Source organism: Carassius gibelio, chromosome B5, assembly GCF_023724105.1.
Source record: "Carassius gibelio isolate Cgi1373 ecotype wild population from Czech Republic chromosome B5, carGib1.2-hapl.c, whole genome shotgun sequence".
In the NCBI taxonomy this organism is placed as follows: Eukaryota; Metazoa; Chordata; class Actinopteri; order Cypriniformes; family Cyprinidae; genus Carassius; species Carassius gibelio.
The window spans coordinates 30,836,221-30,851,373 of record NC_068400.1 but is presented as its reverse complement, the minus strand read 5'-3'; the positions used below and the strand labels follow the sequence as shown (position 1 = coordinate 30,851,373).

The 15,153-nt window shown below is 34.7% G+C and overlaps 2 protein-coding genes across 2 annotated transcripts; both read left to right on the top strand.

Moving 5' to 3' along the window:
• The first annotated feature begins 957 nt into the window (after positions 1–957).
• LOC127957068 (annexin A3-like) lies at positions 958–6,195 on the top strand. Its single transcript, XM_052555428.1, has 14 exons — positions 958–1,020; positions 1,402–1,432; positions 1,570–1,617; positions 3,312–3,399; positions 3,510–3,604; positions 3,679–3,792; positions 3,947–4,037; positions 4,132–4,211; positions 4,289–4,345; positions 4,612–4,705; positions 4,808–4,903; positions 5,012–5,070; positions 5,142–5,264; positions 5,481–6,195. The coding sequence occupies exons 2-14, from the start codon at positions 1,418–1,420 to the stop codon at positions 5,538–5,540; spliced, it is 1,020 nt and encodes a 339-aa protein (XP_052411388.1). The 5' UTR covers positions 958–1,020; positions 1,402–1,417; the 3' UTR covers positions 5,541–6,195.
• Positions 6,196–9,514: 3,319 nt separating this feature from the next.
• On the top strand, positions 9,515–13,706 carry LOC127957067 (annexin A3-like). Its single transcript, XM_052555427.1, has 14 exons — positions 9,515–9,626; positions 10,011–10,037; positions 10,139–10,189; positions 10,371–10,458; positions 11,192–11,286; positions 11,366–11,479; positions 11,642–11,732; positions 11,821–11,900; positions 11,980–12,036; positions 12,407–12,500; positions 12,596–12,691; positions 12,805–12,863; positions 12,935–13,057; positions 13,337–13,706. The coding sequence occupies exons 2-14, from the start codon at positions 10,023–10,025 to the stop codon at positions 13,394–13,396; spliced, it is 1,023 nt and encodes a 340-aa protein (XP_052411387.1). The 5' UTR covers positions 9,515–9,626; positions 10,011–10,022; the 3' UTR covers positions 13,397–13,706.
• Positions 13,707–15,153: the final 1,447 nt, after the last annotated feature.

The window sequence follows — 15,153 nt, the reverse complement described above, 5'->3', positions numbered from 1 at the left end:
TTATGTATGGCTTTACTTAAGGTGCCAGAACACCCAAGATTTAGATTTGGTATATAAAGCATTGTCTGAAGGGGTAAACACCACAATCTCTGTTTTACTCTCATTCAGACTTAAACATTATAGAGACTGCTTTTACATCCAAGAGGCAGGCGGCCACCGGGTCTAATCCATTATATATATTTGTGTGTCATCTTCATAACAATGTTTTAGCTTATACCATACTGCTCAAAGATAGATCCGAGGGGAAGCATATAAATACAATGGGCACTAGAGTAGAGCCTTGAGGCACCCCACTGGTCAAAGGTAAGATAAGACTGGAACCAATTTAAAGCTACACCTCTAATGCCCACTACCAGTTCTCAGCGGACCAGAAGAACATTGTGATTGTCGAAAGCAGCGATCAAGTCTAAAATTACCAGAGCTACAGAATCCCCAGTGCTGGTAGCTAAAAGTCATCAATCTTTGCACACGTTTAAAAGAGCTGTGGAGTGAAATTGTCTAAAGCCTGATTGGAATGCATCAAAATCTTGTAATCGACCAAGAAACTTTATAGTTGATGAAAAACCACTTTCTCTATAATTTTTGCTAAAAATGGAAGGTTGGAAATAGGTCTAGAATTTGACACTTTAGAGGCGTCTAAATTAGGCCTCTTAAGTCTAAGTTGTACTGAGGCATGTTTTATAATAGTCCAGAACAACTCCTAATCAAAGCATTTATTGATCAAATTTACAAGTGTTGGACCCATTACACTGAAGACTTGTTTAAATAACCGGAAGGAAATTATATCTAATCTAAGGCTGAAACATTATACTTTTGTGTGCCATTTAAAAAAAGGGGAAATAGATGTAAAAATATTAAAGACTCCTGTATATTTTAAAATGGCCTTATTCAATAAGGGAGAGGCTCGGTAAGAATGCATTCCTTTTGTGATCGTGGCATGTCTCTAACGCCCTGAAAAGCAGGTGAGAAGAAGTTAAACCAGACAGAGAGCCACTCTGTCTATTACTTTGTATTGCGAAGGTAAGAGCTAAGACTTAAAATACGTAGGTAGTACTAATTATAAATGTTTGTTTAATTAACATAACTTAAGCATTGGTTATTCACTCGATGAACAGTATATTTTAAATGGAGAGAAACTGCAGTTAGGCAATAGTGCCTTTGTCGAAACTTGTTTGTTGTTGAGTATATTTTTGAGGGAAGTCATTAACCTTTTTATATATTTATATATAAATATATAAATTTATATATATAATTGAAGGCAAGAAAAGCAAATGTGAATGAAATAGATTATCCTGCATATGAGATTGCATGACTGTGTAACCATGACCATAGTAATCATAGTAATCGATCAAACTAAATCTAAATTAATCGAATCTGAACTGTGAATTTGTTTGTTTATAGAATCCTCCCAATCAAAATGTCAGACTTGTGGGTAAGTTAAATTTTGTAAAACGACTGCACTCCCTGCAAGCGAATAATAAAACATTTTGTTTAAACCAAATTTGCAGAGATTCAAAGGTGCAGTGTGTAATATTTATAATATTTAGGAGGGTCTTTCTTGTATTGCAGGATGACTTGGAGAATTTTGCTCGTGCCCCTTCTTCTTTCACAGCAGCGGTAAGCATACATATATATATATATATATATATATATATATATATATATATATATATATATATATATATATATATATATATATATATATATATATATATATATATATATATATATATATATATATATATACAGTTTATGAAGAGTTTGGTTCCAAAACGCAATAAATCCATTTTTATTAATTTGACTAAAAATGTGTTGAAAGTGGCATGATGAAAACCACTATTTTCTGTTTTTAACACATAGCACCTTTTGGTTATAATAACAAAAATAAATTAAAATCCAGGTTTTGATCTTCAAAGATTTATTATAAATGTTTTATTATTTTTCCCAAAATGCTGTAAATCCATTGAATCAATATGAAAGTTTTTTTCATAGTGAAACTGATGAAAATACACAACATAGTACCTTTAAGTTACACATATGACAGCCTCTGAACTTGGTCAATACTAATTATATTAAATCATAATCAATACGAATATACAGGCATTGGACTAAAAATACTTCCATCCGTCATCACTTCCGAAATGAATTCACTGAATTCATCGCTTACGAAATGAATTCATTTTATTATATTTATTGGTAGAAACATTATTTTCTGTAAAGTTGCTTTTTAACAATTTGTATTGTAAAAAGTGCTATACAAATAAACTTGAATTGAATTGAATTCAAAGGGTCATCTTTTTAATGCTAAATAAATTACAGCAATCAAATACATTTTCATCATGAACGAGAACATGAACAACATTAGACCACAGAAATTCAAACATGATATTTCCCTTACATTCAACTTCCAAAAGTGCATTCATCTCTGCCATGTTACATTCATTTAGTTGACTAGTGCTATGTGCCATATTAACAAAAGACATAATGTCATTAATAAAAACACTAACACTGACAAGCTATGCGATATCATGTTTATAATCGAATGCGATTCATCTAATGAATGCGATATGGCGCAACTTGTCAGTGCTCTACGTCTATTGTGTATTAAATGTCTCACCATCCAAAAGCCTGTGATGGAGATTTAACGGGACTGTTAATCACAGAATCAGCTTTACTGACAAGATGCGGATGACAATCACATTCGATTTATCGTGCGGCCCTTGTTTGTTGACCACAAAGCACAAATTAGAGTAGAAAAACAATGCAGAGTGTATTAAAAGCACGGCCATTACTGTCTAAAGTGCGTGCAATGGTGCGCTGTGATTGGTTGTTACCGTTTACAGTGCGTGGAATGGTGTGCTGTAATTTGTTGAGAGGATACATCACATTCTGCGAAAAATGGAGACTGGCGCGGTTTGGAAAAGAGGCAGCAAATATAACCAATAACGCAAATATTTTGTGTAAAATTACAAATGGACTTTTCAATACCGACCAGAAACAATACTGATTTTGGCGGAAACATTTTTTTTTTGTTTGTTTGTTTGTTTGTTTTTTTAATGGCGTTTATAGCGTTTTGGAGCCAAACTCTTCATACCCCTAAACCTACTGGAACTTACCATTAAACAGCCCATTATTTTAAACAACTGAAAAAAGTAAACATTAAGTGTAATCAATAACATTTAAAACTGTTAGCGTAAATAAAAATGTACTTGACCTGTAAGAAGACTTTTGACTTAAAACAATATAGTTATAACCAAATTAAAACAATATAGTTATAACCAAATATTTTTATCAAAATATTCCTTATTCAGCCAGGGGAGAGAGGTACCATTAAAGCCAAAGCTAACTTCAACGTAAGTGAAGATGTTGCAGCTCTCCGTAAAGCAATTGAAGGCATAGGTATAACTTACTGTATTATACTGTACATGTAATATATTTCCATATTCTTCTTGTTGCATTCACTTTATATGTTGTATGTTCCATCAAACGACAATAATTTGACGTACCAGGAACAACTGAGAAGACACTGATAGACATACTGACTCACAGGAGCAGCAGTCAGAAACAGGCCATTTCAAAGGCATATGAAGAAACCACAAAGAGGGTAAATCTTTGTCCTCTTTCTGATAGTATTTTGAATGTTGGTCATGTGAAAATCATGCTAATTTGTTTGTCTAGATTCTTGTTAATGATCTAAAAGGTGAAACCCGGGGCAGCTTAGAAGACCTGCTTGTTGAGCTCGCAAGACCACCTGCAGTTAATGATGCTAAATGGCTAAATAAAGCAATCAAAGTAAGTTACGTTTCCTGATTTTCCCTGTTACACCTTGTACAATGTTTTGAGTCAAACTTTAGTGATATGTGTGAGCATTTTGAATGTTTTGTACCAATGTGAGGCAGATTTTTCCTTTATTTTTTTATCATGCCCTTCTTGGGTTGTTTTTCAGGGGGCTGGAACAGACACCAAAATCCTGATAGAAATACTTGCCTCAAGGACAAATAAACAGATCAAGGAGCTGTCTGCCGCATATGCTGAGGGTGAGATGATTAATCTGTAGTGACAATATATAGTTACATACAGAATATAGAAAGTTACAAATGTTTAGTTGCTTCCCTTCCCTTTGCCCAATAGAAACAAAGAAAACACTGATGCAGAAGCTAAAAACAGAAGTTTCTGGGGATTTTGGCAAAGCCATCCTTCTGCTTGCGGAGGTGATTAAATACTTATAGCAGTTCATTGTAATAAAGACAGTTCTGGATATTTAATTATGTTTTTCTCTCACTGTAAGGGTGCAAGGGATGAAAGCACCAATGTGAATGCAGACAAGGCTAAAGAGGATGCAAAGGTATAGAAAACACATTTCTTGTTGTATTAGAATGTTTTGAATACAAAATACTGCATCAGATCTTTGTAATCACAATGACAATGTATGTAAACACCTCCTTTTTTATTATTGTTTTCCTTTTCATTCCAATAATTAAGTCAACATTATTCAGTTCTCTTGAATCCATCCACTATGGGCACCAAAACAAAACCAGTTCACCTGTATTAAAGATGATGTTATTTTTATATAAGATATGATCCCCTGCATCTCATCTGTTTCCTCCATAGGCCCTCTATCAAGCAGGCGAGAAGAGACTGGGGACTGATGAGTCCAAGTTCATTGAGATCCTCTGTAAAAGGAGCATTCCTCACCTGAGACAAAGTACAAACTTAATCATCCAAATAAATCATCCAAAGTGTTTCACATAGAAACATAAATGGCAGGTGTGCTGTATATATAACTGACATTGTTGTCCTGTTACAGCAATATTGGAATATAAAAACATCAGTGGAAAGACTTTGCAGAAGAGCATTGAGAAGGAAATATCTGGAGATCTAGAGGAACTGCTGGTTGCCATTGGTACAGTCAATTTGTATTTATACATTCTAAATGCTAAATAATTTGGAATTTGATGCAAAAATATTTACTTCTTTTTTTTTTTATCGTATACACTTTTTTTTCTTCTAGTAAAGTGTGTGATGAGTACTCCTGCTTACTTTGCTGAAAAACTCTACAATAGCATGAAGGTACGAATAGAAGCACATTATTGTCTGTCATTGAGTTTGTACAATGCTGATGTTTATTTGTGAACCTGCAGGGAGCAGGTACAGATGAAAAAACTCTGACCAGAGTAATGGTCAGCCGTGGAGAGCTTGACATGCTGGACATCAGAGCTGAATTCAAGAAGCTCTATAAAAACTCACTCTACAAGGAAATAAGTGTAAGTATTCTCCACTCATATAAACACTTCAGCATAGGTTCAAGCCATCTGCCATTGTTCTTTAAAATATGCTTAAGGTCCAGTAGTACATCACTTCCTGATCTCCAGGTTTATTAGTTGAATCGTGCCCTTGAGATATCATAAACTCACAAATGATGATTTCACTCTCTCTGTCTCCGTGATTATGATGGGTGACTTTGCTGTTCTTTATTTCAGTCAGATGTATCTGGCAGCTATGGTGACGGCTTGAAGATGATTTGTGGAGGAGAAGACTAGCCTGTTTACAAGGGAACCCCTTCAGATACTTTGTAAAATGGTTTTATCAATAGCATTTTTTCAAGTTTATTAGGAAATATACCACTTATATTTACAGTTTGCTACAGATAAAGGTATGATACTGATTTACAATATTTAAAACATAATTTTTATTTTTTGTCTAAACCAAAACTGTTAACACTTTTTGGTAGTGAATGGCGCCTCGCAACATCAGGCATGACTTTAATAGTCACTTGAAAACATGAAACATTCAAATTGTGCTGATGAATCATGCATGTTAAAATTCGAAACAAAATATGCATATTTCATGTAATTACATCTTTTTGTTCTATATAAATTATTATTTTTTGTGTTTTTCGTCCTTCATACATTGTGCGCAACAAAGTTTTCATATCTTGCAACTCTGTATCCACAGATTTGCTCTCAATTTGGTGACTCCACTGAAATGCCAAAGAATCTGTTATTTCAACACTGATCAAGAAAGTATTTTTGTTTCATACATATGGGTTTCAAGTTTTAAAAGTTTTTCAAATGTCGGCTGAAGGCAGGTGCTATCATTTATGATACAATAATCAACTAGATACTTGTATTTGTACCTTTTAACAAATAAATAAACGGATAAACATATTCCTAGCATGTAGAGCACACACTTTGTTCATATAGTTAATGTATGGTTATTTAAGTTTAGTATTTGTACAATGTCTTGAATGTGAGCATATGCCTCACAGCAGGGGCGATTCTAGGGTCAGAGCTTTAGGGGTGCTGAGCACCCAATGAGCCCCACTGCTACCACCCACCCTCTTTTCACACAAAAACAAACAATATGTCAACTGTTCTGTCTTTCCATCCCTGGCCTCATCAGCCATAATGGCATACATATTTGCTCCCTTTATCTCAGTCTTGGTGGTCTCTATGTTGCACTCCCTCTTTCTCTTCATTTCTTTTACTAGTCAATTCCCTCTCATCCCTTATGGACTCTCCCTGTTGTTTTCCTCCTCCTTTATTATGAAAAAAATGTGTAGTAAAAAATGTAATATAGGCTACTTAATGCCAATAAGTTTGTATAGGAGTATGAGTAGTTACTGTTTTGCTTGCCACTATTCACTATATGTCAATTTATTGTTGTTGTTTCCTCTCCTGGTTCTTCCTGCATGCTCTCCCTTTCCCTTTCTCTTTCGCCATCTCCCTCTCTTTCCCTTGGCACTGACAATCATACACAAATATATTGTAGGCAGGAGAGTTGAGGTCAGTTTGTCATGTCACAAAAATGAGACCATGAGACCATTTGCAGATTTTAATGACATGATCAAAAGGCACACAGAGGCGTGTCATTTTAAATGTCTTTATTATTATTATTATTGGGCTTAACTTTTTTAAATTACAAATTCCTTTCACAAGAGAAGCTTGTGAGTTTGAAAATAATAATAATAATAATAAAAGCAGGGGACCATTGCCTAGATAAGTAATTTGATACAAATAACAGCTGGTTTGCATTATCTGTTACTTTAGCTTAAGGCTTTTCAGAAAAAGGAGGTCATTATGGACTGTCCCTAGTCTCTCACCTGAATCTTTGTTTTTTCTATTAAAGAATTTTCGTATGTCCATTGCTCACTGCCAGGCCACAGACACACACACAGAGAGAGAGAGAGTAATGCTAGGAGTTCAGGATTTAAGCCTTGTTCAGATTAAATCCCGTGTGTGATGAATGAATAAATACAGCAAAAGAAAAACATGAAACTTTCTTTTATTGTCTAGTTTGATAGTCAACCACAACTGAAAAATAACAGATATAAATCTAGAAATTAATAACAATTCATTTAAAAAGCAACAGTGAGCGCTTTCAGTGATACGTCGTTTGTTTTCACTCCAAACGCCAGGGCTTCATGTTTCCATGACGACTGACCAGAAAAGACGCACGTGACGTCATGTTTACATGATTCCCGATTGTTAAAATGAGTATCAAATTAACGATAAACTTTAACAACAGAGACACACGTACGCACTACACAGGCACGCAGTTTATTTGTCGCGCTTCTGATTTTGTTTCACACTCTAGCAGTTAATAAACAGAACTGCATGCGTCTTGCGGAAGAACATTGTAACCGGCGTTACTTCTCTCGGTTAATGACTATGGACGAGTCACCCAGGTCCTGTGCTACTCCACAGCGGCGGCGACCCGCCGGACTAAAATAGTCAGAAAATAAACACGTATTATACTGTAGGTGTACCACCATGGTGATTCAGGATACTGACTCCAGGACTCACCGATATGGTTTCGGAATCGGAACAACTCTGGGTAAAAGGAAAGAACTGTCAGACACAGCTTTGGAGCAACTTAGTTGCATCACAAACGATCACAACACAACATCTCACTCTGCGTGTGTTTCGCGCTGGATGACGGTCGTGCTGAGCGGTGCAGGTACAGAGGAGAAGTAGAAGAAGAGAAGAGGATGACACCATTTGCTATGCGGGGATGTTTTCATTTTCCTCCTTGACCTTAACACATACATTTTAAACCACAAACTACGGAGTATGTTTTGGACATTATTTAACCGTGTAAAAGACGAACAAAAAAAATAGAATAACAACATTTCTCACTCCAAGTTTTAGGGGTGCTGAGCTCCTTTTTAGGGGTGCTGAAGCACCCCTAAAAAGGGGCTAGCCTCGCCCATGCCTCACAGTATTATTTGTCATTTTAGTGTGTTTTGGATATATATAAAAGCTGATATGGCTTGAGCAGGTCATGAGAAAGGTCATTCAATTGGATCAAACTGGTTTTATTGCTTGGAGGTAGTTATGTTACAATCTCCATTGCTTATTTAACATTATCTATTCACCCAAAAATACATGGTAAATATGACATGGTATTGATCAACATGGTACAGTGGAACATGGGGACAAAGTGCAGAGATCAACCCTTCTGTTATCTTTGGCTGCTCCACCCTGTTACAGTGCAAAACATTAACTGGGTGGACAGTAACAGGAGCGACATTTTATGTTAAAGTCATGAACAGCAAGCTAGTGCGCAATGATCCTTGAGGAGGATTATTAACATGTTTATTAACCATATTATCAAAAAATAAAAAATACCGGTTTCCTCTATAAATGAACATAACAGGGTGGGCGTGTTATGCTTTACCAGATCAGTGAATCATTCTATAACACTAAATAAAGGGGCAAATTAAGGATTCTTAATTACTCTGCTTCTTGTAATTTAGTTTGCCACCGAAAAGTATTATACTTCCTGAGAGCCATTTTATTAGAGAAACATTCAAGGGTTTACAGATGGACTTTTCATCAGAGTAACAGTGGGGACATTCAATTCAGGGACACGATGTATTTTAAAGACTTTAAGCATTAAAAATGTATAAATAACAAAAAATACAGTATATTTTGTTGAGAAATAAGAAAACTTAGCATTTTGGAATTTGTTGGATTTTTATCACTTTTATCACATCATATTTGGAGCTGAAGTTATGCAAGCCCACTTGGGGACATGGCAGTTTAGCCTTGGACTAAAACATGAATAAATATTTTTTAGTTAATTCATTTTGGGTACATATTTACTGTGTTCTATGGTAGAGGGAGAGTAACTTTGTAAGATGAGCATTTAAAAACAAGTATTAGCCCATTTTCAAAGAAAATATGCCATATTATACCATGGGGATTTAAACGGTAGGCCTACCGAAAGCAATAATGACCCAGCTACACCCTTTTTAGGGGTGTGTAAATATATATGTTTTGGTGTTGAATATGTGAGTTAAGAAGAGTGTTGTAGGCCTGTATGCTTGTGTGGTTGTGATTGTTGTAGCCTATAATAATTAAAATCAATGAAAATAGTTGAATAATAATAAAATATGATATTGCAGTGATAGGGGTTAAATTATCATTATGTATATAAAGTGCAATTTTACTGAATCAAATAGTATATTATAGTAGGTAGTTTAATGTTCATGAAGGGAGAGGCTCAGTAAGAATGTGTCTTTTGTGAAAATGTGACATATCGTGTCGCACACGCCCTGAGGAAGCAGTTGAGAAGTTAAACCGGACAGGGAGACACGTTCAGTGTTGATTTATATCGCAAAGGTAAGTGCAAACTGAATAAAAAGTTATTATATATATATATATATATATATATATATATATATATATTTATATTTATATAGCCTATATATAAACGTAGGTAGGCTTAACACTTTTTAAAAACTAGTCTTTGTCCGATTAACTCGAATCGAAGCAGATATAAAAAATTGAGAGGCGGTTATGTTTGTGGTGCAGTCAATCAGGAGTCACGATTGTTATTTTATTTTTTATTTTTTTCAAAGCTTATTTTTTCTATTAGGTTGTCGCTGAATCTTTGTAATCGCTTTAACTTTTTGTGTATATAAAAATACAACCAATATGAAAAAAAAAAACAATGTACCTTGTGGATTCTGAGCTGTAAATATATATATTTTTTAATCACACTAGAATTAATCAAAAATGGCAGACCTGTGGGTAAGTAAAATCTTAAAGGATGATTCAGTTATATCTGTTATTTAAGTGAATAATATACGTTTGAAGAGCGTTTATTATTCATTTAATTTCTTGTGTTGCAGGAAGACTTGCAAAGTATAGCGAATGCTGCTCCTGTTACATTCGCATCAGCGGTAAACAAACAACTATGTATAAATGCTCTTGTTTTTGTGACATATCAGGACACAACTCTGTATAATGACATGGGTATGACACATGTATTACAAGAAGAGGGGGACTTATGAGGACTATTTGTCTCAAACTTTTAACACATTTTTGTTATATAGATTGATTGAACTTCTTGGTCTTTTTTAGGCAGGGGAGAGAGGTACCATTAAAGCCAAATCTGACTTCAACGTCAGTGAAGATGTTGCTGCTCTCCGTAAAGCAATTGAAGGCATAGGTACATAATCTATCTGTACTGCATTATATGTATAACGCAATAAGTGTATTATTTGTGTATACATGTATATATATACAGTACAGACCAAAAGTTTGGACACACCTTCTCATTCAAAGAGTTTTCTTTATTTTCATGACTATGAAAATTGTAGATTCACACCGAAGGCATCACAACTATGAATTAACACATGTGGAATTATATATGGAATTATATACATAACAAAAAAAGTGTGAAACAACTGAAAATATGTCATATTCTAGGTTCTTCAATGTAGCCACCTTTTCCTTTGATTCCTGCTTTGCACACTCTTGGCATTCTCTTGATGAGCTTCAAGAGCTAGTCACCTGAAATGGTCTTCCAACAGTCTTGAAGGAGTTCCCCGAGAGATGCTTAGCACTTGTTGGCCCTTTTGCCTTCTGTCTGCGGTCCAGCTCACCCCTAAACCATCTCGATTGGGTTCAGGTCCGGTGATTGTGGAGGCCAGGTCATTTGGCGCAGCACCCCATCACTCTCCTTCTTTGTCAAATAGCCCTTGATGCCTTCAGTGTGACTCTACAATTTTGTATTTTCAAAGTCATGAAAATAAAGAAAACTCTTTGAATGAGAAGGTGTGTCCAAACTTTTGTTCTGTACTGTATATATATATATATATATATATATATATATATATATATATATATATAACATACATATGTTGTATGTTCCATCAAACTACAATAATTTCACTTACCAGGTACAACTGAGAAGACACTGATAGACATACTGACTCACAGGAGCAGCAGTCAGAAACAGGCTATTTCAAGGGCATATGAAGAAACCACAAAGAGGGTAAATCTTTGTCCTCTTGCTCAAACACATTTAAGGAAAATTATAATACCATATGCCTAATTTTTTGTCTTCACCATAGATTTTTGTAAATGACTTGAAAGGCGACACCAGGGGCGACTTTGAAAATCTGCTTGTTGCGCTCGCCAGAACGCCTGCACTCAATGATGCTAAATGGCTAATCAAAGCAATGAAAGTAACTTGCATTTCCTAACTTTTTATTTTAAATCTTGAACAAATTGAGACATTTAGCAATAATCTCAAACAAATTTCAGCTATATCTATGTGAACTTTTTTTGTTAGTTGTTTATGCATATTTTTCATTGTTTTACTAATTCATTTATGGGTTGTTTTTCAGGGGGCTGGAACGGACACCAACGTCCTGATAGAAATACTTGCCTCACGGACAAATAAACAGATCAAGGAGCTGTCTGCCGCATATTCTGAGAGTGAGATGAGGAATCTGTAGTAACAAAATGTGAAAGTTACTAAAAAGTATGTGAAACTATAATTGCTTCCCTTCTCTTTGCCTAATAGTAACAAAGAAAACGCTGACACAGAACCTAAAGACAGAGGTTTCAGGGGATTTTGGCAAAGCCATCCTTCTGCTTGCTGAGGTGATTATATACTTATAGCAGTTTATTGTAATAAAGGCAGTTCTGGAAGTTAATGATATTTTATTTGTCTCATTGTAAGGGCGCAAGGGATGAAAGCACCAGTGTAAATGCAGACAAGGCTAGAGAGGATGCAAAGGTATAGAACATATTCACTTTGAATTTAACCCGTGCTTTCAGCATCCGTTTTTCAGTAGGATTAATTAAAAAATAATTCTGTGTTATAGAAATACGGCATGTTGTCTCAGTCTTCTGCTGGTATACCTATGATGGCCACCAGAGGACACTGTGTGTTTGTGTTGGCACATAGCTTGTGTTGTGTTTGTGTTTGTTTGGTGACATGTGCTTTCTCCTGACTATTCTCTGGCCCCGCCCATCTTGCGCTTGTGTTGGAGATTGTATTTACTTGTGTTGCTCCCTGTCCCGGTTAACCAGTTAACCTGTATTAAAGATTATGTTATTTATATGATTAGATTTGAGCACCTGCATGCTCTCTGTTTCTTCCATAGGCCCTCTATCAAGCAGGCGAGAAGAGACTGGGAACTGATGAGTCCAAGTTCATTGAGATCCTCTGTAAAAGGAGCATCCCTCACCTGAGACAAAGTACAAACTTAATCATCCAAATAAGCAAAAACATTTTGCGTAGGAACTGAAATGGCAGGTGTGTTTTAAATATAACTTGACATGTTGCATTACAGCAATATTGGAATATAAAAACATCAGTGGCAAGACTTTGCAGAAGAGCATTGAGAAGGAAATGTCTGGAAAATTGGAGGATCTGCTGGTTGCCATTGGTAATTTTTTTAATTATGAAATCAAATACACAATAAGCATTCGGTATTTGATTATTATTATTATTATTTTAGCTCTACATATTTTTAATTAAATACACTTTTTTTTCTTCTAGTAAAGTGTGTGATGAGTACTCCTGCATACTTTGCTGAAAAACTCTACAAAAGCATGAAGGTACGAATAGAAGCACATTATTGTCTGTCACTGAGTTTGTACAATGCTGATGTTTATTTGTGAACCTGCAGGGAGCAGGTACAGATGAAAAAACTCTGACCAGAGTAATGGTCAGCCGTGGAGAGCTTGACATGCTGGACATCAGAGCCGAATTCAAGAAGCTCTATAAAAACTCACTCTACAAGGAAATAAGTGTAAGTATTCTCCACTCATATAAACACTTCAGCATAGGTTCAAGCCATCTGCCATTGTTCTTTAAAATATGCTTGAGTCCAGTAGTACATCACTTCCTGATCTTCAGGTTTATTAGTTGAATCATGCCCTCAAGATATCATAACCTTCACAGGTGATAGTTTGACATAATCCATTCTCCATATCTGACAATGACCATATCTGTTTCAATATATTCCATGCAAATGAAACAAATGTTGATGAATATTTGATGTTATGATTGAGTGACATTTTTATTTCAGTCTGACGTGTCTGGCGACTACGGTGACTGCTTGAAGATGATTTGTGGAGGTGATGACTAACCCAGAAATGCTACTAAAGATGTCTTGTTTGATTATTTTGCAATGTCTGTTAAATGAATACATATAAATGAAATGTAATTTTAAAGCTTTTTCAAAAAATACAGTTTGTGTAGCTGTTTTACTGCAGGTAAAGGCACAGGGTAAAATTCATATTGATTCATGATTGTTGTTTAAAACATGTTTTTTTTTTTTTTGTCTAAATTACTCATAAGGTTAAATTACTTAATGGCAAGGGAAACGCTGATAGCCAACATTATTTAGAACATTGCAATGTTGGAATTTTGATAAAAAATCTGATAAAAACAATAAAGAAATTACTATGAATATTCCTGCATCTCGTTTTTTTGTTCAAACAATATATATATATATATATATATATATATATATATATATATATATATATATATATATATATATATATATATATATATATATATATATAAAACACACACATTTAGCATATTAATGTTTTGTAATGTTGTCCTTCAGAAATTAAATGGATCAGCAGACTACTTTTAAATGTTGTCTGGGAAAAATAATGTAGTAAAATGATTTATACCAATTATTGGTCCCTTAATCACTGTCCCTAAGTCTGCCAGACGTAAATGTCATTAAAAAAAAAAAAGTACTTTCTAATAAGGCCTTACTCCGTCCATTTGATTCCTGCTTATGTTTATGTTACTTTTATTTTTGGTAAAAGAGAAAAGAAAATAGAGAACAAAAGGGGAAAAAATTGGACCTTGGTTTATTTAATAAAAATGACAATATACTATATTTTTAATTAGAAATATGATAATTTTGCATAATCACAGCTCCCAAAGATGTTATGCAACAGACAAAATCATAACTTCACACATTTTATGATAAAGATAACCAAGATATCTGAGCGTTCATGCAGTGTGCACAGCGTTGAATCATCTGCTCAGGGAGCTGCTGCTGATGAAACTTTGCACAGTCAGGGGAGTTGATCTGTATTGAGGTGGAGAAGATCCTGAGGGAACTGAAGATCCTCATTAATCCCATCTAATAATCCCAGACTCCAGTTAGTCCTCTTTCTCTCCATCAAACTACATCCGTATAATTCAGATAGCTGTCACATTTGTACAAGCAAGATATACATTTGGTTTAACAGCCCTCAATGTTATTTTTTCTGGAAATAACTATTCAAACAGGTCATGATTTTCTTGCTTATATGTTCTGCAATTAACTGAGTGTAAATTAGTCATTTTTATTTGTTGAATTGCATGTTAATACAGTTACATAGCCACTACCTATACTTATTTTCTGCGATGAGAAGGCCTTGTTCATTTTGCAGCGGTTGACCATTAGAGGGCAGGACATAATAGTGAAAAACAGACCTGAGGAGCCTCAGAGGGGCTTGTGTTGTCCACCCAGACTGGTTAACATCATGCGACTGTCTCAGTCATCTCTGTCATCATTATAAGTGCTGAATCAGTCTCCTGATTGCACATAAATTAAATCTAATTATTAGTGTCATGTTTGAAATTTATTGGGTGATATATGTAGGGTATTGTATATAAAAAAAGTAAATCCTAACTTAAAACTGTTTTTTCCAGACAAATTTTAAAATATGTTAAAGACGATAACAATATCAAGTAGATGGCAAATATTTTTTTACTATTGCAAAATAATAATTTACTATGCAAAAAAATCTTGAATAGGTTCAAAATAGGGCCCGAAGCTTGATTGAATGTTGAGGTCTCTGGTCTGTATTACTGTTATTAAATAACCATCCG